The sequence below is a fragment of the Brachyhypopomus gauderio genome, chromosome 4, assembly GCF_052324685.1.
Source record: "Brachyhypopomus gauderio isolate BG-103 chromosome 4, BGAUD_0.2, whole genome shotgun sequence".
NCBI lineage: Eukaryota > Metazoa > Chordata > Actinopteri > Gymnotiformes > Hypopomidae > Brachyhypopomus > Brachyhypopomus gauderio.
The window spans coordinates 36,327,583-36,349,370 of NC_135214.1; the positions used below are offsets into that span (position 1 = coordinate 36,327,583).

A 21,788-nucleotide genomic window follows, 5' to 3' on the forward strand; every position below is an offset into this window, starting at 1 on the left:
CCTGATTTCTGCTGGTCAGATGAACCAATTCGCCCACCTGAACTGATACCTGTGATTTTAAATTCACCCAGTCATATCTAATGATCCCTACATCCGCCGTGAAACGTGAGATCATAGAAATATATAAATCACCAGGTCCATGCACTAAGGCAACCTAAAGAATACAGAATTTAATAGCGCCGAGAATGGGGATTAGGTTTAGTCTCTAGACCAAAGCAGAGTAGGGATTATGTGATATAATCTTGTTTATCAAAGTGATTTAACAGCAGCCTTTATTACGCATCCCGGCCTCCAGGCGAATGGGCTCGTCAGAAACACTTGGGACACTTAATTCGATTGCACTACAGCGGCTGAAAGTGGACCGACTTTGCTGATGTCGGGAAACGAACTCGGTCCACCTTAATAAGGTTCTGGGCGGTTCTCCAAATCTCGTCCTCTTCATGCAGGCTGGGCGCGTGCTTACGACCTCGCGCGCATGGTGACCTGGCTGGACGATTTTTGGGAGGCAAATTATTTGACTCCATAGATTTAATAAATACGTGCACTAGCGCGGATTGTCTTCAGGACGCGTGAGTGTGTTTCAGTGTTCTCAGCAGGACCTTTAAATGTTCAGGACTGTAGGCTGTGCGCACTAAGCAACAGTCACAGTGACTAACAAACACTTTTTGTGTTATAGGCTTACTCACAGTTACAAAAACATGTGTAAATGTTTCTTATTTTGCATTTGTAATTTGTAAATTGTATTTTACATTTGTAAATTGCTGATCAAATGTTTTGGCGTATGTGATATGTTTAAAGTTCGGTTTATTGATTTTGGAGTGTCAGAAACTCGCTTGGCTATCACTCTCGGCTAGGAAACTAGTATTAGGGTCGCTTACATCTCCAGTAGCTTTAATAACAGTGTTATCGTGACTTATACAGTAGCTTTAATAACAGTGTTATCGTGACCTATTCAGTGGATCAGCATGTTTAACAACAGGACCAACACGAGATCATCCGCGGTTCCGCGCGCGCACCTTCTGCTGGTTAGGTCACGCGCACAGTTTGGGCGCTCAGAGCCACGCAGCAGAGTGACTCATGCGCGAGCAAAACTACCAAAACACTAACAGAACATAGGTTTTCCAGGCTATATCTTCATCTCTTGTAAACTGGCCAATTGCACCATCTTCCCTTACATTTCCCCTTTATTTTCACTTAAAACGTTTACTGAATGCTCATTTTGGTCAATTGGAATACAAAGTTGTCTATTTTGTATCATATGATATACAGTATTCAAATGAAAAGGCCACGTTGATGGTTTGAAGACTGTCAGGGAGAACATAGTAATGGTTGTAAGTGAAGTTTAGCAAAGAGCATATATTTATATGTATTTATATATACATATATTTATATATTATATACCATTTTTTATATACAGTTATTTTTTATGTTTCACATTTTCAGGTGGATATTGCATTATTACTTTTAAGAGAAAGCCTTCATGTAGAGTGCAGTATTTGTTTCCACATTTAAAGTTTGTTTGTTTTGTAATGAAAATTAGGGATGGACCCACTCTGTGACGTCAGGCCCTGGGAGCTGAGTCCTGGAATAACGTGTCATGAAATTTAAAAGGATCTTTAGCCTTTACAAATACCCTAAACTCTCACATGCTAAGAGAGCTTAAAGTTGTAAAGTTAAATTTTGAACACTGCAGGGAAAATATAACAAGATTATATATAACAGTAAAAAATCAGCTTGATTGAAATAAACCCAGTGAAATGGACACAGTGAAATGGACACAGTGAAATGGAACCAGTAAAATAAACACAGTGAAATAATAAACACAGTTAAATGGACCCAGTTAAATGGACCCAGTGAAATGAACCGAGTGAAATGAATGAATCTGTGCTGTTAACTCAGCTCTTCATATTTAAAGTTACAGATACAATTATGTATTTCTAGTCTGTAAAGTCCTTTGAGCTTTCTGTGACATCATAACTGTGAAGAACCAGACATGTACGTTACCAGCGAACCTGTAGTGCCCCAGAGGACCTGTAGTGCCCCAGTGAACTCTGTATTTCCCCGAAAGAATCTCCTGAAGATTCATGTTGAGTGGATCATGTATTGTGTATTATTAATTGTGGAGTCCCCAACACAGTCCCCAACACAGTCCCCAGCACAGTCCCCAGCACAGTCCCCAGCACAGTCCCCAACACAGTCCCCAACACAGTCCCCAGCACAGTCCCCAACACAGTCCCCAACACAGTCCCCAACACAGTACCCAGCACAGTCCCCAACACAGTCCCCAACACAGTCCCCAACACAGTACCCAGCACAGTCCCCAGCACAGTCCCCAACACAGTCCCCAACACAGTCCCCAACACAGTCCCCAGCACAGTCCCCAACACAGTCCCCAACACAGTCCCCAACACAGTACCCAGCACAGTCCCCAACACAGTCCCCAACACAGTCCCCAACACAGTACCCAGCACAGTCCCCAGCACAGTACCCAACACAGTCCCCAACACAGTACTGCCTCATAGTTCTATGACACATCTTCGGGTAGTATTTTATCACTGAATCCCTGCTCGAAGTGATTATCCTGGAATATTACTGTGCTTTAAGCAAATAGCTCACACTGTATTTCTTCCAAAACTAAGGTTGAAACCACAACTCAATTTAAATATTTTATTAACTTACATAGTACTGAAATGTCATGACTTAACTATACAGGAATTAGGCAGAGGGTTGTGCTTTCAACACATATAGCTCATGTGCTTTTGAATTATAATGTACCTCTATACCTTTGAGCTATTCTCATTCTTTATAATGGGACATTTGAGTTGAAAGTCCTTTAAACTGAACAATGAATCTGAGAGCCTACAAGGGTTGTGAGAGGGTTTTCCTGTCACTGAACACAGAGGCCTGTGATCTGTCCTCCATATTGTGATGCCCTCTTGCAGAGGTGATGTCTGGAGAGGGTGGAGCTGTGGTGGGGTGGGCGGGGCCACAGCTGATCCTGGACAGTGGTGAGGTGTACAGAAACCCTACAGAGGTGAAGATGAGCCAGATCGTTATGCCCTGCCACTCCAACCACTGTGGGGAGCTCAGTGTTGGCCAGCTGCTAAAGTGGATGGACTCTACCGCCTGCCTCTCAGGTGTGTGTGTGGGGGGGGGGGGGGGGGGGGGGGGGGGGGGGGGGGGGGGGACGACAGGATCACATGCACTTGGGCACAATTATTTTCACCATCAAAACACCATTAATGTTTTTTTTATTTTTATGAAACTTTATTTAGGAATGAGAGAGACATCATATGAGTGAAAATGACTGTGTAGTTAACAGAAGACACATCTATGTGTGTGAACCCCTCCACTGAGTGTGGGTCTAAACCCCTTCACTGAGTGTGGGTCTAAACCCCTCTACTGAGTGTGGTTCTAAACCCCTCTACTGAGTGTGGGTCTAAACCCCTCTACTGAGTGTGGTTCTAAACCCCTCCACTGAGTGTGGGTCTAAACCCCTCTACTGAGTGTGGTTCTAAACCCCTCTACTGAGTGTGGTTCTAAACCCCTCCACTGAGTGTGGGTCTAAACCCCTCTACTGAGTGTGGGTCTAAACCCCTCCACTGAGTGTGGTTCTAAACCCCTCTACTGAGTGTGGTTCTAAACCCCTCCACTGAGTGTGGGTCTAAACCCCTCTACTGAGTGTGGTTCTAAACCCCTCTACTGAGTGTGGTTCTAAACCCCTCCACTGAGTGTGGGTCTAAACCCCTCTACTGAGTGTGGGTCTAAACCCCTCCACTGAGTGTGGTTCTAAACCCCTCTACTGAGTGTGGTTCTAAACCCCTCCACTGAGTGTGGTTCTAAACCCCTCCACTGAGTGTGGTTCTAAACCCCTCTACTGAGTGTGGGTCTAAACCCCTCCACTGAGTGTGGGTCTAAACCCCTCCACTGAGTGTGGTTCTAAACCCCTCTACTGAGTGTGGGTCTAAACCCCTCTACTGAGTGTGGGTCTAAACCCCTCTACTGAGTGTGGGTCTAAACCCCTCCACTGAGTGTGGGTCTAAACCCCTCCACTGAGTGTGGGTCTAAACCCCTCCACCAGAAGGTCATGCTCCTGGCAGATTTGTGTTGTGTTATTTATAACAGCGGTGCTTCTCTGGCGGTTTATAAGGAGGGGGTTGACGTGCCTGATTTGTGGCTTTGGGGAGTGTGCTACTCTGCACTAATGCGTGGATGTGACCATCCACACAATTCTTCCTTCTGAATGCCAATGTGAATCTCAGCTTCGAAGTTCAGACCATGCAGATGTGAGTGTAAGCCTGCAGTGGATTTCTTTAAGAGTAAGTGTGTGTGTGTGTGTGTGTGTGTGTGTGTGTGTGTGTGTGTGTGTGTGTGTGTGTGTGTGTGTGTGTGTGTGTGTGAGTGTGTGTGTGTGTGTGTGTGTGTGTGTGTGTGTGTGTGTGTTCTCTGCCTCACAGCTGAAAGACATGCTGGATGTTCCTGTGTCACTGCGTCCGTGGATGACATTCACTTCGAGCAGACCATAGGGTAACGCACATACACGCAGCTCCTCACGAACATATCAGTCGTTTCCTACGATGCACTGAAAATACCAGCAGAACGCACAGACGCTGTATGTGTCTCTTACCACAGGGTTGGACAGGTCGTCTGTATCAAAGCCAAAGTGAACCGAGCCTTCACATCCAGCATGGAGGTCTAGAACACTTCCCCACTGCAGCGTTACATCAAACCACTGTGCCCAGTACACAGCCAGTTACCTCTTTAATTTCAGTTGTTCTGATCTGGAATCACATCTCATTGTCCATATAATTTATTTCTTTAGAATGTAAAAGTGTGTGTGTGTGTGTGTGTGTGTGTGTGTGTGCGCCGTTGTTCTCAGGTGGGCATTGTCGTGACTTGTGAGGACCTCTACAGTAACAGGAAGTGGAGTGTGTGTCATGCCTTCGCTACCTTTGTAGCTCGACGCAGTGAGATGGGAAAGGTACAGTGCACCTCGTGTTACGGGCAGTAATGACCTCACAGAAATGTTACGAGCAGTAATGACCTCACAGACATGTTACGAGCAGTAATGACCTCACAGACATGTTACGAGCGGTAATGACCTCACAGACATGTTACGAGCAGTAATGACCTCACAGAAATGTTACAAGCAGTAATGACCTCACAGACAGGTTACAAGCAGTAATGACCTCACAGACATGTTACGAGCAGTAATGACCTCACAGAAATGTTACGAGCAGTAATGACCTCACAGACATGTTACGAGCAGTAATGAACTCACAGAAATGTTACGAGCATGAATGACCTCACAGAAATGTTACGAGCAGGAATTACCTCACAGAAATTTTATGAGCAGTAATGAACTCACAGACATGTTACGAGCAGTAATGACCTCACAGAAATGTTACTAGCAGGAGTGACCTCACAGAAATGTTATGAGCAGTAATGACCTCACAGAAATGTTACTAGCAGGAGTGACCTCACAGACATGCCAGCCTATCAGGTGGTGTATTGTAAAGCACAAGCACCTCCCAGATGTGCAGAGATTTACATCTTCAGCCTGTTTTAACACCAGCTAATGTAGATCATGACCTCTGGTCACCTGTAAAGTGCTTAATGAACTTCACCACTGAAAGACCTTTAGTGTTTACCTGGGCCAAATGAAAACTCCATAACAGAGGTGGTAGTGGTTTTACTCTATGTGTGTGTGTGTGTGTGTGTGTGTGTGTGTGTGTGTGTGTGTGTGTGTGTGTGTGTGCGTGTGCGTGTGTGTGTGTTTACATACATAGGTGCAGTTGAAGCAGGTGATTCCTCACACGCAGGCAGAGCAGATAGAATACAGCCTGGCAGCTGAGCGCAGGAGAATGAGATTGATCCATGCAGAGACCATAAAGGACCTGCTCACAAACTGGTCCTCTCAGCAAGGTGAGATCAGACATCACCTGCTCAGCAACGAGTCTTCTGAGACTTGTCTGAGACAACGAGTCTTCCTGAAGAGATCAGACAGTACTCAAGTAATGCAGCCTTAGTGTAGATCCCACAATACACAATTCATTTACACATTTTCTGACTATTATACAGTAATGATATAGGTCACTGGAAATGATTATTTGTATGTAAGCAGAGCTGCCCAATTGCAGCAGCTCCTGTAAGACAGGTATGATCAGTCACAGCCCATCTCGTGAGAGCTGTAAGCCCCAGGTGTGTTTGTTTATCACTCTCTGCCGAGTGTGCTCCTTACAGAACCATGACCCACCTCCTCTTCAGCACCCAGCTGATCTCATCCTGTTTATTTCATATCTATCCCAGATAGTTCTGCAAACATTTCTATAAATCAGTATAATTATGGGCCATTCACGCTACCGTCTCAATGGCGAATGAAGAAAAGCTAACTGAAGTGTTGAGCATCAGACCCCACCCATTCAACATGCGCAGGTGTTGGTTGCCACGCACGTTTCTGTATTGCTGCATTACAGCGGCATCGTGTTGCCGTGTGTGTTTCTGGGGCGGCAGATGAGTGCATGCAGCACACAGACGGTGTGGTGGCGGAGCACACACGTGTGGAGAGTGTGGAGCTCGTCCTGCCACCTCACACCAACCATCAGGTGAGCACGTTTGGAGGCCAGATCATGGCCTGGATGGAGAACGTGGCCACCATTTCAGCCAGGTGAGTTTCCCCTGAATCTGCCTTAACAATGTGACCTTACCTAAACAACCCTAACAATGTGACCTCACCTAAACAACCCTAACAATGTGACCTTACCTACACAACCCTAACAATGTGACCTTACCTACACAACCCTAACAATGTGACCTTACCTAAACAACCCTAACAATTTGACCTTATCTACACAACCCTAACAATGTGACCTTACCTAAACAACCCTACAAATGTGACCTTACCTAAACAACCCTAACAATGTGACCTTACCTAAACAACCCTAACAATGTGACCTTACCTACATAACCCTACAAATGTGACCTTACCTACATAACCCTAACAATGTGACCTTACCTACATAACCCTAACAATGTGACCTTACCTACACAACCCTACAAATGTGACCTTACCTACATAACCCTACAAATGTGACCTTACCTAAACAACCCTAACAATGTGACCTTACCTAAACAACCCTAACAATGTGACCTTACCTAAACAACCCTACAAATGTGACCTTACCTAAACAACCCTAACAATGTGACCTTACCTACATAACCCTACTGTGACGGTGAGTGCGCCTGGATGGATGAGGCACGAATCCACTCCGGCTGGCACAGACGCACGTTTATTTCAGACACACAGTTTAACTACGGCACTTAAACGTATAAACATGAAGACTCCAACAACGACGAGCACAGGACACTGCGTGAACGCACATTAAATAGACAAAACACATAAACCCCACGTGATGACAAGACGAGCCACAGGTGAGACGGATTATCACAAGACGCACCCGCAACCACGGAGATCCACAGATGCAGACGAGTAGACGCAGACGACGTAAACACACGCCCAAAAGGGAGGGGTCGGGGACCGCAACGTGACACCTACCAACGTGACCTTACCTAAACAACCCTAACAATGTAACCTTACCTACATAACCCTACCAATGTCACCTTTCCTAAACAACCCAAGCAATGTGACCTTACCTAAACAACCCTAACAATGTGACCTTACCTAAACAACCCTAACAATGTGACCTTACCTAAACAACCCTTCCAATGTGACCTTACCTACACAACCCTAGCAATGTGACCTTACCTAAACAACCCTTCCAATGTGACCTTACCTACACAACCCTAACAATGTGACCTTACCTAAAAAAACAAAACAATGTGAGCTTAGTTAACATATAAGGAAGCAAAATGAGACTGAAAATAGCTAGTAAGCATTTAGAACAGTGTGACATACAATTATTTACTGAAGAGAATTATTAGAATTATGTAAATACATTTGTATGTAAATTATGTAAATGAAAATATAGGTAGCTATAGGAGAATATCTTGCTATCTTAGGCTAAAGACATCCTAACATCCTGTCCACAGATGTAGTTAAGTAGTGTGAGTCTATAGTGTGTCAGCAGGACAGTAAAGTGGTGTGAGTTTTAGTGTGTCAGGTGTGAGTTTGTCTGTAGTGTGGCAGCAGGACAGTAAAGTAGTGTGAGTTTGTAGTGTGGCAGCAGGACAGTAAAGGGTGTTAGTTTGTAATGTGTCAGCAGGACAGTAAAGTGGTGTGAGTCTGTAGTGTGTCAGCAGGACAGTAAAGTGGTGTGAGTTTGTCTGTAGTGTGTCAGCAGGACAGTAAAGTAGTGTGAGTTTGTAATGTGGCAGCAGGACAGTAAAGTGGTGTGAGTCTGTACTGTGACAGCAGGACAGTAAAGTGGTGTGAGTCTGTACTGTGGCAGCAGAACAGTAAAGTGGTGTGAGTTTGTCTGTAGTGTGTCAGCAGGACAGTAAAGTGGTGTGAGTCTGTAGTGTGGCAGCAGGACAGTAAAGTGGTGTGAGTTTGTAGTGTGGCAGCAGGACAGTAAAGGGTGTGAGTCTGTAATGTGTCAGCAGGACAGTAAAGTGGTGTGAGCTTTAGTGTGTCAGGTGTGAGTTTGTCTGTAGTGTGGCAGCAGGACAGTAAAGGGTGTGAGTCTGTAATGTGTCAGCAGGACAGTAAAGTGGTGTGAGTCTGTAGTGTTGCAGCAGGACAGTAAAGTGGTGTGAGTCCGTAGTGTGGCAGCAGGACAGTAAAGTGGTGTGTGTCTGTAGTGTGGCAGCAGGACAGTAAAGTGGTGTGAGTCTGTAGTGTGTCAGCAGGACAGTAAAGTGGTGTGAGTTTGTCTGTAGTGTGGCAGCAGGATAGTAAAGTGGTGTGAGTTTGTCTGTAGTGTGGCAGCAGGACAGTAAAGTGGTGTGAGTTTGTAGTGTGGCAGCAGGACAGTAAAGTGGTGTGAGTCTGTAGTGTGTCAGCAGGACAGTAAAGTGGTGTGAGTTTGTCTGTAGTGTGGCAGCAGGACAGTAAAGTGGTGTGAGTTTGTAGTGTGTCAGCAGGACAGTAAAGTGGTGTGAGTTTGTAGTGTGGCAGCAGGACAATAAAGTGATGTGAGTCTGTACTGTGGCAGCAGGACAGTAAAGTGGTGTGAGTCTGTAGTGTGGCAGCAGGACAGTAAAGTGGTGTGCGTCTGTAGTGTGTCCACAGTGATTTTCCCAGCATTCTTCTGCTGTTCTCTGTTCCAGTCGTCTCTGCAATGCTCACCCAACCCTACGTACCATAGACATGTTTCACTTCCGGGGCCCTTCGCATATAGGAGACCGACTGGTACTGAAGGCCATCGTCAACAACACATTCAAGAAAAGGTAAGACACCAGCAGTGTGTTTGGTTATGTGTTGCACTACAATATGGAGGTGTGTGTGTATGTGTGTTTAATTGGTGTTTATATGTGTGTTAACTCCACAGTATGGAGGTGGGGGTGTGTGTGTGTGTGTTTGTATATATGTGTTAACTCCACAGTATGGAGGTGGGGGTGTGTGTGTGTGTATGTGTGTTTAGTTGGTGTGTATATGTGTGTTAACTCCACAGTATGGAGGTGGGGGTGTGTGTGTGTATATGTGTGTTTAGTTGGTGTGTATATGTGTGTTAACTCCACAGTATGGAGGTGGGGGTATGTGTGTGTATGTGTATATATATATGTTTGTTAACTCCACAGTATGGAGGTGGGTGTGTGTGTGTATATGTGTGTTTAGTTGGTGTGTATATGTGTGTTAACTCCACAGTATGGAGGCGGGGGTGTGTGTGTGTATATGTGTGTTAACTCCACAGTATGGAGGTGGGAGTGTGTGTGTATATGTGTGTTTAGTTGGTGTGTATATGTGTGTTAACTCCACAGTATGGAGGTGGGGGTGTGTGTGTGTATATGTGTGTTTAGTTGGTGTGTATATGTGTGTTAACTCCACAGTATGGAGGTGGGGGTGTGTGTGTGTATGTGTGTTTAGTTGGTGTGTATATGTGTGTTAACTCCACAGTATGGAGGTGGGGGTGTGTGTGTGTATGTGTGTTTAGTTGGTGTGTATATGTGTGTTAACTCCACAGTATGGAGGTGGGTGTTTGTGTGTATATGTATATATATATATACATATATACACATATATACATATATATATACATATATACATATATATATATATACATATATACACATATATATATATATATATATATATATATATATATATATATATATATATATATATATATATATATATATATATATATATATATATATATATATATGTATATGTGTGTTAACTCCACAGTATGGAGGTGGGGGTGTATGTGTGTTTAGTTGGTGTGTATATGTGTGTTAACTCCACAGTATGGAGGTGGGGGTGTGTGTGTGTATATGTGTGTTAACTCCACAGTATGGAGGTGGGGGTGTGTGTGTATATGTGTGTGTATATATATATATATATATATATATATATATATATATATGTGTGTGTTAACTCCACAGTATGGAGGTGGGGGTGTGTGCGGAGGCCTATCAGGGTGGAGAAGCACTACGACACATCAACAGCGCATTCATGACCTTTGAGGTCCTAGACCACAACAAAGAGCCACGTATGTTACCACAGATACAACCAGAGCCAATGGTGAGAACCCCAGCACAGTTTGTGAAACGGCTCGAACGAACTCTGACCCCTCACCTCTTGACCTCGCCATGGAAGCACTGCGTCCAGCTGCTTCAGGAGGGTCAGCTCTTCTCCTCAGGAGGAACGCTGATGATAACTGTCATTAATGAATGACATTAGAAACTGTTTGAGAATTGATGATTACATTTAAAATACCTTAAAAAATGTTTAATACTACATTTGAGTTAATTGAGGCTTTGTCATCTGGGCCTGTATGTACTGATCCAGAATCAGTTTTTTGGTGTCTACAGGATGGTAAGAGACGGTTTCAGGAGGCCATCGCCAGGAGAAAAATACGTTTAGACAGGTAAAAAAAGACTAATGCAAAAAAAAGAAAAAAATGACATACATGAAACCACACAGGAAACATAAGTGAAACCACAAACCGATATATAGGCAGAATTTGACTGATTTAGAGACAGCACACTCAGGCCGCTAACACTGAAGAGGTTTTGCAGATAAACACAGATCTTGCAAAGTAAAGCATAGAGCTTGCATTCTAGTTCATGATGGTGTGGCTCTATAACCAGAGCTCCTGCAGTGTATTTAGAGAACTCCTCTCACAGCCGAACAGGCACCCTGACAGTGATGTCAAACTTTCCATCGTGTTCTGTCTTAATGCCAATGAACTCTGAACATTCAAGTGGCAGCAGATGTATGCAAATCCCACTCAACCCTCAACAGTCATGTGACTGTCCTGTTACAGGAAGTACATCATCTCTTGTAAGCAGAGTGAGGTTCCTCTATCAGTGCCATGGGACTCCACCAATCAGGTGTGTGCTCTTACACGTCATCACAAAGCCAAACCCCATGTGCCCCGTGAACACCTGCTGTGATATATTGGGCCTCTAGGATAGCATTTCCAGCTACGCTGACCTCCACTGTGAACTGATTGAATTAATTAAGCATGTTAATGAACACAAAAAGGCATTAGAACAGTAATAAATAATGCACCTGATCTCTAACTCTTAGTGAGTGTTACAAGTTTGTGAACTATGGTGCTGATACCACAGGATATTGACATGGTTGTGGTTGAATGAAAACATCTGTCCACCAGATGTATCTCAGCTACAATAATGTGTCTGCGCTGAAGATGCTTGCAGCCCGTAATAACTGGGTCCTCACCTCCGAGAAGAAGAAGGTCAGACCGTGTACAGATCACTTCACACTCAGACAGTGTGGTCTCTCTACACTCTGATCACTTCACACCACATCTTGGAGTACATTTTAGAGTATTAGGAACAACCAAAGTGCCAAAGGATGTTGAGTTGTAGTAGCGATCTCCTGTTCCCAGGTCAGTCTGTACACTCTAGAGGAAAACCACACCCTGTGCTTCAAGGTGGAGACTCGTGTTTCTGTGGCAGCAGAGAAGGTGTTTCTGCTTCTGTCGGACCTCAGATGCAGACTGGAGTGGGACCCACATTACAAGTACGTCCTGTTAGAGAAACCAGACTGGTACCAAAAAAAACAGGGACTGAATAATACATTGTTAGAATCTGTAATATATTTGGTATGGGGTTTAAATTAAATTTTTTTACTGTTCATTGCTGTTTGTTACACAGTATCTCATTTCTGTTTTGCATAATATAAAGATAAACAGTGTAATGTGTTTCTTCTTGGTGTTGATACTAATGAATAATGTTGCAGAGAGTGTGAGATAGTCAGCTATGTAGATGAAGATGACACCATTTACCGGGTGGTTACCCCTTCCATTAGCAAAGGGGGCAAGGTGCAAGACTTTATCCTCCTGGCCTCTAGGAGGCGCCCTTGTGATTCTGGGTAAGTGTTTCAGCAACCAATATAAAGATTGTAGGTTTGTATCACGGTAGGATCCTGTGTTCTACATTTTTTTATGAAAACAAAACAACAAACGAGTCATGTTGTTTTTACAAGAGATATGTCAATTTTACAATTTATCTATATCCTAATCTTCTAATTGATCCATTAGGGATATGGCCTTTATCTTTTTGCAGACTTTGACAAAAAACAGGAAATTCCATAATTATCTAACAAAATATAAACAATTGTTACTTTTCTCAAAGTCCTTTTTGTCCCTCACAGGGACCCTTACTGGATTGCTCTTCGCTCTGTAATTATGCCTGCATATCCTCCCACTGCGGACTACAACAGGGGAGAGGTGCTTTGTGCAGGCTTTAGCATAGAGGAGGAAGACTGCGCCCTCACCAAGGTGACCAAACCCTCACACAGCACCTCAGACTATGGGATACTGAACACTCACACCGCACCTCAGACCATGGCCTACCCAATGCTCTTACTGCACCTCAGACCATGGCCTACCAAACACTCACACAGTACCTCAGACCATGGCCTACCAAACACTCACACAGTACCTCAGACCAAGGACTACCCAGCACTCACACAGCACCTCAGACCATGGACTACCCAACATTCACACAGCACCTCAGACCATGGACTACCCAACACTCACACAGCACCTCAGACCATGGACTACCCAACACGCACACAGTACCTCAGACCATGGGATACTGAACACTTACACAGCATGTCAGACATGTAGTTTCTGTAGACTAATGTAGACTAATGCAAATGTACCAGGTTTGAACATGCCAGGTTTAATGGTTTTTTAGAGGTTACAGGTGTGTCACTTATGTTACAGAGGCTACAGGTGTGTCCTTTATGTTACAGAGGATACCGGTGTGTTATGTTACAGAGGTTACAGGTGTGTTATGTTAAGGAGGTTACGGGTGTGTCAGTTAAGTTACAGAGGTTACAGGTGTGTTGGTTACATTACAGAGGTTACAGGTGTGTCGGTTACATTACAGAGGTTACAGGTGTGTCAGTTACGTTACAGAGGTTACAGGTGTGTCAGTTATGTTACAGAGGTTACGGGTGTGTCTTATGTTACAGGTGTTACAGGTGTATTGGTTATGTTACATAGGTTATAGGTGTGTCCTTTATGTTACGGAGGTTACGGGTGTGTCGGTTATATTACAGGGGTTACAAGTGTATTGGTTATGTTACAAAGGTTACAGGTGTGTTATGTTATGGAGGTTACGGGTGTGTCAGTTACGTTACAGAGGTTACAGGTGTGTTGGTTACGTTACAGAGGTTACAGGTGTGTTGGTTACATTACAGTGGTTACAGGTGTGTCGGTTATGTTACAGAGGTTACATGTGTGTTGGTTACATTACAGAGATTACAGGTATGTCAGTTACGTTACAGAGGCTACAGGTGTGTCAGTTATGTTACAGGTGTGTTGGTTACATTACAGAGGTTACAGGTGTGTTGGTTACATTACAGAGGTTACAGGTGTGTCAGTTACGTTACAGAGGTTACAGGTGTGTCAGTTACATTACAGAGGTTACAGGTGTGTCAGTTACGTTACAGAGGTTACAGGTGTGTCACACAGACACATAGACTACTCACTGGCAATGTACGTTGAGGTTCACAAGCCTTCTTTATTTATTTATGTGTGTGTGTGTGTGTGTGTGTGTGTGTGTGTGTGTGTGTGTGTGTGTGTGTGTGTGTGTGTGTATGTATGTCAGCTTTCCTATTTTAACCAGGCCAGCCCTGGCGTCCTGCCGTACATCTCCACTGACATTGCTGGGCTCTCCTCCAGGTCCTACTCAGCGTTTGCCTCCTGCAGCTCCTTCCTGGAGGAGAATGAAGACAGTGTGGTGTCAGGGTTGGCGGGAGCCCCGGCGGGACACACCTCGGGGAAACCACTTTAAGGGAAAAACGTTTTTTCATGGGTCTTCCATAATGGATGAAACTACTTAGTGGTGTTTTGTCCAGATGCTGAAAAGGAGCTTATTTTTTATAAAAGATTATCACGTGCCCTTGAAACTGAATGTACAAACCGTATGAGTAAAAGGACTCACATGAGCACCAGGTCCTAACTGCCCTATTGAGTCATGAACCGCTGAAAGAGACACCAGTGTTTGACCAGTGTTTGACCAGTTTTTGACCAGTGTTTGTGCTCTGAGGTTGTGTTTATGTATATTGATAATCACGCAATTCTTTATTGGTACTAACTTACCGTCTGGCCTCAACGTGGCCATGCAGTGTGTGTCCCAGGGCTCTCATTGTGTCTTGGTCACAGTGCCACCTTCTGGACAAAAACTACACTGAAAATGGGGACTGAAAATCCTCCTTCTGGTGACTGTACGTGGGCAGCAGAGGGTGGTGGTGTTGTTGGGTGGTGCTGGAGAACAAAGGTGTCCACGTCTTCATTTCCAGCACAAACCGGTACTGGTCTGAGTCAGGCTGGGTCATGTCAGGGTGATACTAAAGTGCGATGCTGTGGACCCTTAAGACCGCAGAGCGACACGCTGTCATGTCGTCATGGAGATGTGACGCAGGTGTATACAGGGCCTGACTACACAAGCCCGTGTCGGTGGGAGACTTCAGTCAGGAAGTGCTTCTTCCCAAGGTTTCAGAATTACTGTGAAGGGGTTTAGCACAGACTGAAGGGGTTTAGTACAGAGTGAAGGGATTTAACACAGACTGAAGGGATTTAGCACAGGCTCAATGGGTTTAGCACAGGCACAAAGTGTTTAGCACAGACTGAAGGGGTTTAGCACAGACTGAATGGATTTAACACAGACTGAAGGGATTTAGCACAGGCTCAATGGGTTTAGCACAGACTGAAGGGATTTAAAGAAATGTGAAATGTGCCATATTTTGTCAATTGTGATTTTTACACCCCAAACGAAATTTGTCCTCCGCTTTTAACCCATCTGTGCAGTCAGAACACACACACACACTAGTGATTACTAGGGGGCTGTGGATCACACGTGCCCAGAGCGGTGGGCAGCCCTAGCCCGGCGCCCGGGGAGCAGTTGGGGTTAGGTGCCTTGCTCAAGGACACCTCAGTCATGGCCTGTCTGGGAATCGAACCCACGACCCTCCGGTCACAAGTCCAGTTCCCTAACCGCCAGGCCATGACTGCCCCTTTAGCACAGACTGAAGGGATTTAGCACAGACTGAAGGGGTGTAGCACAGACTGAAGGGCTTTAACACCGACTGAAGGGGTTTAGCACAGACTGAAGGGATTTAGCACAGGCTCAAGGGGTTTAGCACAGTCTGAAGGGGTTTAGCACAGTCTGAAGGGGTTTAGCACGGACTGAAGGGGTTTAGCACATTTGCACATATGATCATTAATAATGCTACTCTGATCAGTATGGTATCAATCATTGCTTTAAAAAAAAAAAGGAATTTTGGCAGTTGTAAATACACTCACCAGCCACTTTATTAGGTACACCTGTCCAACTGCTCATTAATGCAAATGTCGAATCATCCAATCACATGGCAGCAACTCAATACATTTAGTCACGTAGACATGGCCAAGATGATCTGCTGCAGTTCAAACCGAGCATCAGAATGGGGGAGAAAGGTGATTTAAGTGACTTTGAACATGGCATGGTTGTTGGTGCCAGACGGGCTGGTCTGAGTATTTCAGAAACTGCTGATCTACTTGGATTTTCACGCACAACCATCTCTAGGGTTTACAGAGAATGGCCCAAAAAAGAGAAAATATCCAGTGAGTGGCAGTTCTGTGGGCGCAAATGCCTTGTTGATGCCAGAGGTCAGAGGAGAATGGCCAGATTGATTAAATCTGAAATAACAGCAACAGTAACTCAAATAACCAGTCGTTACAACCAAGGCATGCAAAAGAGCATCTCTGAACACACAACACGTCGAACCTTGAGGCGGATGGGCTACAGCAGCACCCAGAAGACCACACTGGGTGCCACTCCTGTCAGCTAAGAACAGGTGTAGGAGCCGTGTCATATTTGCAGCTTTAATTGCAGCTTTAAACAACTGTTTTACCATTACAACAGGAAACTGAGGCTACAATTCGCACAGGCTCACCAAAATTGGAGAAAAACTTTGCCTGGTCTGATGAGTCTCGATTTTTGCTGTAACATTTGGATGGTAGGGTGAGAATTTGGCGTCAACATAAAAGCATGGATCCATCCTGCCTTGTATCAACGGTTCAGGCTGGTGGTGGTGGTGCAATAGTGTGGGGGATATTTTCTTGGCACATTTGGGTCCATTAGTACCAATTGAGCATCGTGTCAACACCACAGCCAACCTGAGTATTGTTGCTGACCATGTCCATCCCTTTATGACCACACTGTACCCAACTTCTGATGGCTGGCAGGATAACGCGCCATGTCATAAAGTGTGAATCATCTCACACTGGTTTCTTGAACACAACAATGAATTCACTGTACTCGAATGGCCTCCGCAATCACCAGATCTCAATCCAATAGAGCACCTTTGGGATGTGGTGGAACGGGAGATTCACATCATGGATGTGCAGCTGACAAATCTGCAGCAACTGCGTGATGCTATCATATCAATATGGACCAGACTCTCTGAGGAATGTTTCCAGTACCTTGTTGAATCTGCCACGATGGTTTAAGGCAGTTCTGAAGGCAAAAGGAGTCTAATAAAGTGGCCGGTGAGTGTGTGTGTGTGTATATATATATATATATATATATATATATATATATATATACACACATATACAGAGTGTGTGTGAAGGTGTGTGAAACCTTTTCCAGTGTTAGTAATTTCAAAACTATACTGTGATCTGTCCACAGGTCTGTTCCAGACGCACACACACTAGCAGTAGATGTTTTGGTTTTGCTGCTGTTAGATAGTTTTCTACCTCTTGATATATTTTTTTCATTGACTGCCAAATAGATAAATGAATATGGATGTTGTAACTAAAGAAAATACTAGATATGATGTAGAGTTTATATGATTTATTCATTTATGAAAAACAATTAAAATGAATGCCAGTTATTTATATTTGAAACATTAAGGAAGCGTGTCATCCTTTATTTAATCACAATAAAGCATCAAAAATATTTGGATCTAGGTTTGTACTGTGTATCTTACTGACCTCTGTGCTATTTAAGGGGCTTCTCAAACAGCTTTATTTAGCCAGTGCAATTCAGTTAACCAGCTGATTTAAATATTTAAGGTGGACCACACAAATGAGATGAGTGTGTGAGAGATGACGGAGCCTGGCTGAGTGCTCTGGGCAGGCCGGAGTTCACACACAGCACTCTTTAGGAGCTTTAGGACCTAGGAGTGCTGGATCAGGGAGCAGCAAACTGTGTGTAGCTAGATGAGACACCACAGACGCTGTCCCGGGATGCTTTATCCTACAGGATAAAAAACAAATATAGTAACAGCTATTACATTGATAACAGTAATAATGGGAGGAGGTGGGTATGGTGCCGTAGCTGTTGTCCAGGTGGTGGTGATGTACCTGTTGGCCAGGAGACGCTGCCTCTTCTCACACAGAAGGTGCATGCGGGTGTGTCGGGTGCACTGCCTCACGACGGCCGCGTCCAGCATCATGTGCTGGCGGGCGAAGCTCTCCACCTTCTCTCGCTCCGCCTGCCTCGTCCGCTTCCTCTCGCAGAAGCTGACGTAGTTCTGACGGACGAGCTGCACCTCCTGCTCCCGCCGGGCTCTGTGACGGAGCATCGTTTGCTCCACCTCCGCCCGCTCCTGCTCACGCTGCTCATGCGCCTCCTTCCTGCGGGCCTCTCTGAAGTCGTCACGGTGACGGTGAGCGTCAGTGCGGAGCTCTCGCACCTGTGCCACACGCTCCGCCCGCGCCCTGAAGTCCTCCGCCTTTTTCCTCGCCCCATACGCCCTCTCAACCTCCTGGAACAGGCGGAGGCTGGGCCGCTCGTAGCACCGGCCAATGAGGCGCTCCTCCACCGTGATGGTGGGAGGGCGGGGCTTTGGAGGGCGGGGCTGTTGGATAGAAGGTGGATGGCCTTTCTGCTTGTGGAAACGTCCGATGGCTTCCCGGATGTCCTGCCCGTCAGCTTTGCGAGACATCAGTATGTCAGCAAAGGGCTCGGACAAGTGCATCGTTGCCTTGAGACCAAACAGGCGGAAGGACTCCGTGTCCATCGGGTGGAGATCAGCAACATCTACATCTAAAAAACAGCAGTACTGTAAAACAAAGCTGATATCTGAAATCTGATATCTGATGCTTCTTCTGCTGTATCAGACGTAAGTATCAGACAAAACGCACTGTGCCCACCCCCACTTGGCTTTATGGTGGCGCTCCGCTGGGGAGTGTTGCAGGGCACAGTGAGATTTTGGAGTTTGGTGCTGTCCAATGATCTGGCACTGATCACATCTTGCTGGATCTGGAATATGACAGACAGCAGCCAGCTCTACTCAAATATATTAACATACATTCAAATCTATTAACATATATTCAAATATATTGACGTGTATTCAAATATATTAACAAGTGCATGTGCATGCATTCTAACCTCCTTGCAGTCCTCTTGCATGAGTTTGCTCAAGTTCACATGTAGTTTTTTAAAAGTTAAATCGTCCTCTTTCTGCCCCTGTAGGATGACAAACAAATCCACCTTATGTCATTTCCCAATGAAATGTCAGACTGCTGTTCATCAGAAGGCAGAGAGAGAGAAACAGGTGATAATAGTACTGCACACACAGCTACTGCACACACAGCACAGCAGACACAGTCATGGTCTGGTGGTTGGGGAACCGGTCTTGTGACCTGAGGCCATGACTGAGGTTCCCTTGAGCAAGGCACATAACCACAACTGCTCCCCGGGTGCCGGGCTAGAGCTGCCCACCGCTCACTCTGGGCATGTGTGCACCACAGCCCCCTAGTGATCACTAGTGTGTGTGTGTGTGTGTGTGTGCACCACAGCCCCCTAGTGATCACTAGTGTGTATTGTGTTATCACTGCACCGATGGGTAAATGTGGAGAACAAATTTTGATTGGGGTGAAAAACACAATTGACAAATATGGCACATTTACATTAATGGTGCACAGCTACTGTGCACACAGCATGGCAGAAACTCTCAGACCAGAGTGCAGGAGGAAGTGACAGTGCTTTCATATAATAACAATACAATACTATAATTGTGTCTTGCAGAACAACTAAACACACTGTATGTTAGAGGTGACAGTTTAATACACATTAGAGCTTATATAAATCAGGGTTTAAAAGCCTGTGATGGAATATAGGAATAAGAAAGGCAATAAATCATGGCATACACACATATAACCAGGAGATCTACAGTACATATCATTGTATAATTCTATGTAATGATATTGTCAAGCAGTACCATATATGTAATGGAACAGGCCAAGAGCATCGTGCATAGGAGAAAAATCAGACACAAACTGACCAACAGAAAGTAGCAATGCTGTCTGTGTGTACAATATGACCTAAAACATGTAGTCTAAACTCATACTGGGGTCCTGAGATGACTGGTCTCACTCTCCACTCCATTCTCTGGGCTCACGGAACTGATAGAATGGGAGAAAAGTGACTCCAAAACTGAACTGTAATGATACTGATACTAGAAGCATTAGATCATTACTACCTTCTGGAGCCGAGCAGCCCAATGCTGCCTGGTCCGGTGTCCTCTGCCGGTTCCAGGAGAGGGAGGGGACACCTGGGTTCTGGCTGAGGGGGACGTCCTCGCTAACCCTCTCCAAGGACACACACTTCCACACAGTCTGCCAGAAAATCTAAATACAGAAGCCATTCATTGACTGTGCTCAGCTTGAGAGGTTTTGTAGTAAATCTGCCTAATATACCCTATATTTTCTCTCTCCACGTGTGTGTGTCTGTCTGTGAGCACATGCATTGACAGTACACTATGTCTATTGTTTACCCAAGATGTCTCCTTGCAAGATGGCCTCGAATCCATTTTTGGATAATCAAAACAGGAGAATAGACAGCTTGGATTCGATTTATTTCTGCAATTATTCCATGAACAACCTTAATTTCATTGTCATATGAATCCTAAGAGTGAGAAGACATAACATCATCACCTAGATCTCTGGATGTGTGAATGGGAATTATAATCAACAAATATTAGTTTTCATACTAACCGCTTGTATTTGTGGATATAGATTTACACCAAATTGAGGACCTTTTGCTTTGAATTTTGAGGGGAGGTGCCAGTTTTCAACGATTTCCTCATCTGAGATGACATGTTTATCGAGGGCTTTGAGTGACCAAATGGTGTTAATGACACAGTGTCTATAACCGACCTGCAGACTGAGTGGGGTGTCATACAACGTTAAGGCAAACAGATTCGGACAGCCTGACAGGCCAGACACGTCTTTCTTCATCACCATGTTGTTGTCATGCAGAATGAGCAACTGCAGATCTTTGAGATTTCTCCAGAACGAGGAGCTAGGAAGATGTGAGATCTGAAGATGAAAGCAAAGGGAAAATAGTACCTGAGTTCACACTTATGACTATTTTTTATTTCTTATTTCTATTCCTTACTTCCCTTATGGATCTTTGTGTGAAGACAGTCGTGAACAAGCATTTCACTGCATGTTGTACTGGTGTATAACTATGTGTGTGACAAACAAACAAACCTTGAACCCTTGAACCTACAACTACTCCACTGTTTGTCCTGCTGTAGAGAATGCAAACACATACATAGATGCAGAATATATAAACCCTGGACAACCTGATTCCCTCTGAGATCCAGCTTCACTAGGTGCACACACTCTACCAGAGGATCTATCCTGCTCAGAACATTGTCAGCCAGGACGCAAATTCTCAGGGCTTTGCAGTGTCCAATATAGTCCAGTGTTTTTAGCAACAAGCTGCTCAGAGTGACTAGTGCGACCTCCTGTATGTGGGTGGGTTGCTCTCCTGCCGATGTGCTGTGTCCGTGTTGCAGGATCAAAGACTCGGAGCAGTTTAACAGGTAGGTCCTCACAGCCTCCATCACAGGGTTTCCTATTGGCCACGTTACCAGTGAACTGCTGGCGTTTGTAAGCCAGAATTACGATTACATTATAATTACATTAAATTACAATTACTTTACATTATAAATATCAATTACAATATGCTTCTCTGTGATTGGAAGATGTTCTACTCACGCAAATAGGTTATTGTCAGTACCCAGTAAAACCAAGAAATAAACCTATTTCAACAGCGCCAACCATGTCGCCTTACCTGCAACGGTAACGATAAAGTTGCCATGACAACAGAAGTTTGAAAACGAGGTTTCGGATCATTTTTTAAGTTTTTACAGTACGCCAATTTAATAATTTCATTATCAAAAGACT

The 21,788-nt window shown here is 44.6% G+C and overlaps 2 protein-coding genes across 10 annotated transcripts; one reads left to right on the forward strand and one right to left on the reverse strand.

The window, feature by feature from the left end:
• The first annotated feature begins 431 nt into the window (after positions 1-431).
• On the forward strand, positions 432-14,558 carry acot11b (acyl-CoA thioesterase 11b). Its single transcript, XM_077004387.1, has 16 exons — positions 432-569; positions 2,943-3,137; positions 4,458-4,527; positions 4,633-4,693; positions 4,880-4,981; positions 5,790-5,925; positions 6,514-6,667; positions 9,229-9,348; positions 10,504-10,642; positions 10,933-10,988; positions 11,388-11,454; positions 11,739-11,822; positions 11,976-12,109; positions 12,329-12,460; positions 12,743-12,869; positions 14,209-14,558. The coding sequence occupies exons 2-16, from the start codon at positions 2,948-2,950 to the stop codon at positions 14,392-14,394; spliced, it is 1,758 nt and encodes a 585-aa protein (XP_076860502.1). The 5' UTR covers positions 432-569; positions 2,943-2,947; the 3' UTR covers positions 14,395-14,558.
• A 2,841-nt stretch (positions 14,559-17,399) lies between these two features.
• On the reverse strand, positions 17,400-21,689 carry lrriq3 (leucine-rich repeats and IQ motif containing 3). Of its 9 annotated transcripts, none has more exons than XM_077004382.1 (9): positions 21,676-21,689; positions 21,182-21,456; positions 20,589-20,912; positions 20,369-20,499; positions 20,075-20,222; positions 18,982-19,059; positions 18,735-18,852; positions 17,952-18,636; positions 17,405-17,844 (listed from the first exon to the last, which is right to left on the reverse strand). In XM_077004382.1, the coding sequence occupies exons 2-9, from the start codon at positions 21,443-21,445 to the stop codon at positions 17,733-17,735; spliced, it is 1,860 nt and encodes a 619-aa protein (XP_076860497.1). In that variant the 5' UTR covers positions 21,446-21,456; positions 21,676-21,689; the 3' UTR covers positions 17,405-17,732. The 9 variants fall into 9 exon arrangements, with proteins under 9 accessions (XP_076860500.1, XP_076860499.1, XP_076860497.1 ...); XM_077004379.1 differs by having other exon boundaries at positions 21,182-21,482; positions 21,676-21,688; XM_077004378.1 differs by lacking the exon at positions 21,676-21,689 and adding an exon at positions 21,600-21,666 and having other exon boundaries at positions 21,182-21,479.
• Between the last annotated feature and the right edge of the window lie 99 nt (positions 21,690-21,788).

What these genes read in the sequence shown, in the direction of transcription:
- lrriq3 (XM_077004382.1), bottom strand. Translation starts at nt 21,445, where the DNA reads ATGGAGGCTGTGAGGACCTACCTGTTAAACTGCTCCGAGTCTTTGATC. An exon ending in GGGCTGCTCGGCTCCAGAAG is followed by an intron (nt 19,060 to 20,074) that starts GTAGTAATGATC and finishes GTCATCCTACAG; the next exon opens with GGGCAGAAAGAGGACGATTT. An exon ending in TGCAAGAGGACTGCAAGGAG is followed by an intron (nt 18,853 to 18,981) that starts GTTAGAATGCAT and finishes GTCATATTCCAG; the next exon opens with ATCCAGCAAGATGTGATCAG.
- acot11b (XM_077004387.1), top strand. Translation starts at nt 2,948, where the DNA reads ATGTCTGGAGAGGGTGGAGCTGTGGTGGGGTGGGCGGGGCCACAGCTG. An exon ending in GTGGCCACCATTTCAGCCAG is followed by an intron (nt 6,668 to 9,228) that starts GTGAGTTTCCCC and finishes TCTCTGTTCCAG; the next exon opens with TCGTCTCTGCAATGCTCACC. An exon ending in AAGACTGCGCCCTCACCAAG is followed by an intron (nt 12,870 to 14,208) that starts GTGACCAAACCC and finishes TATGTATGTCAG; the next exon opens with CTTTCCTATTTTAACCAGGC.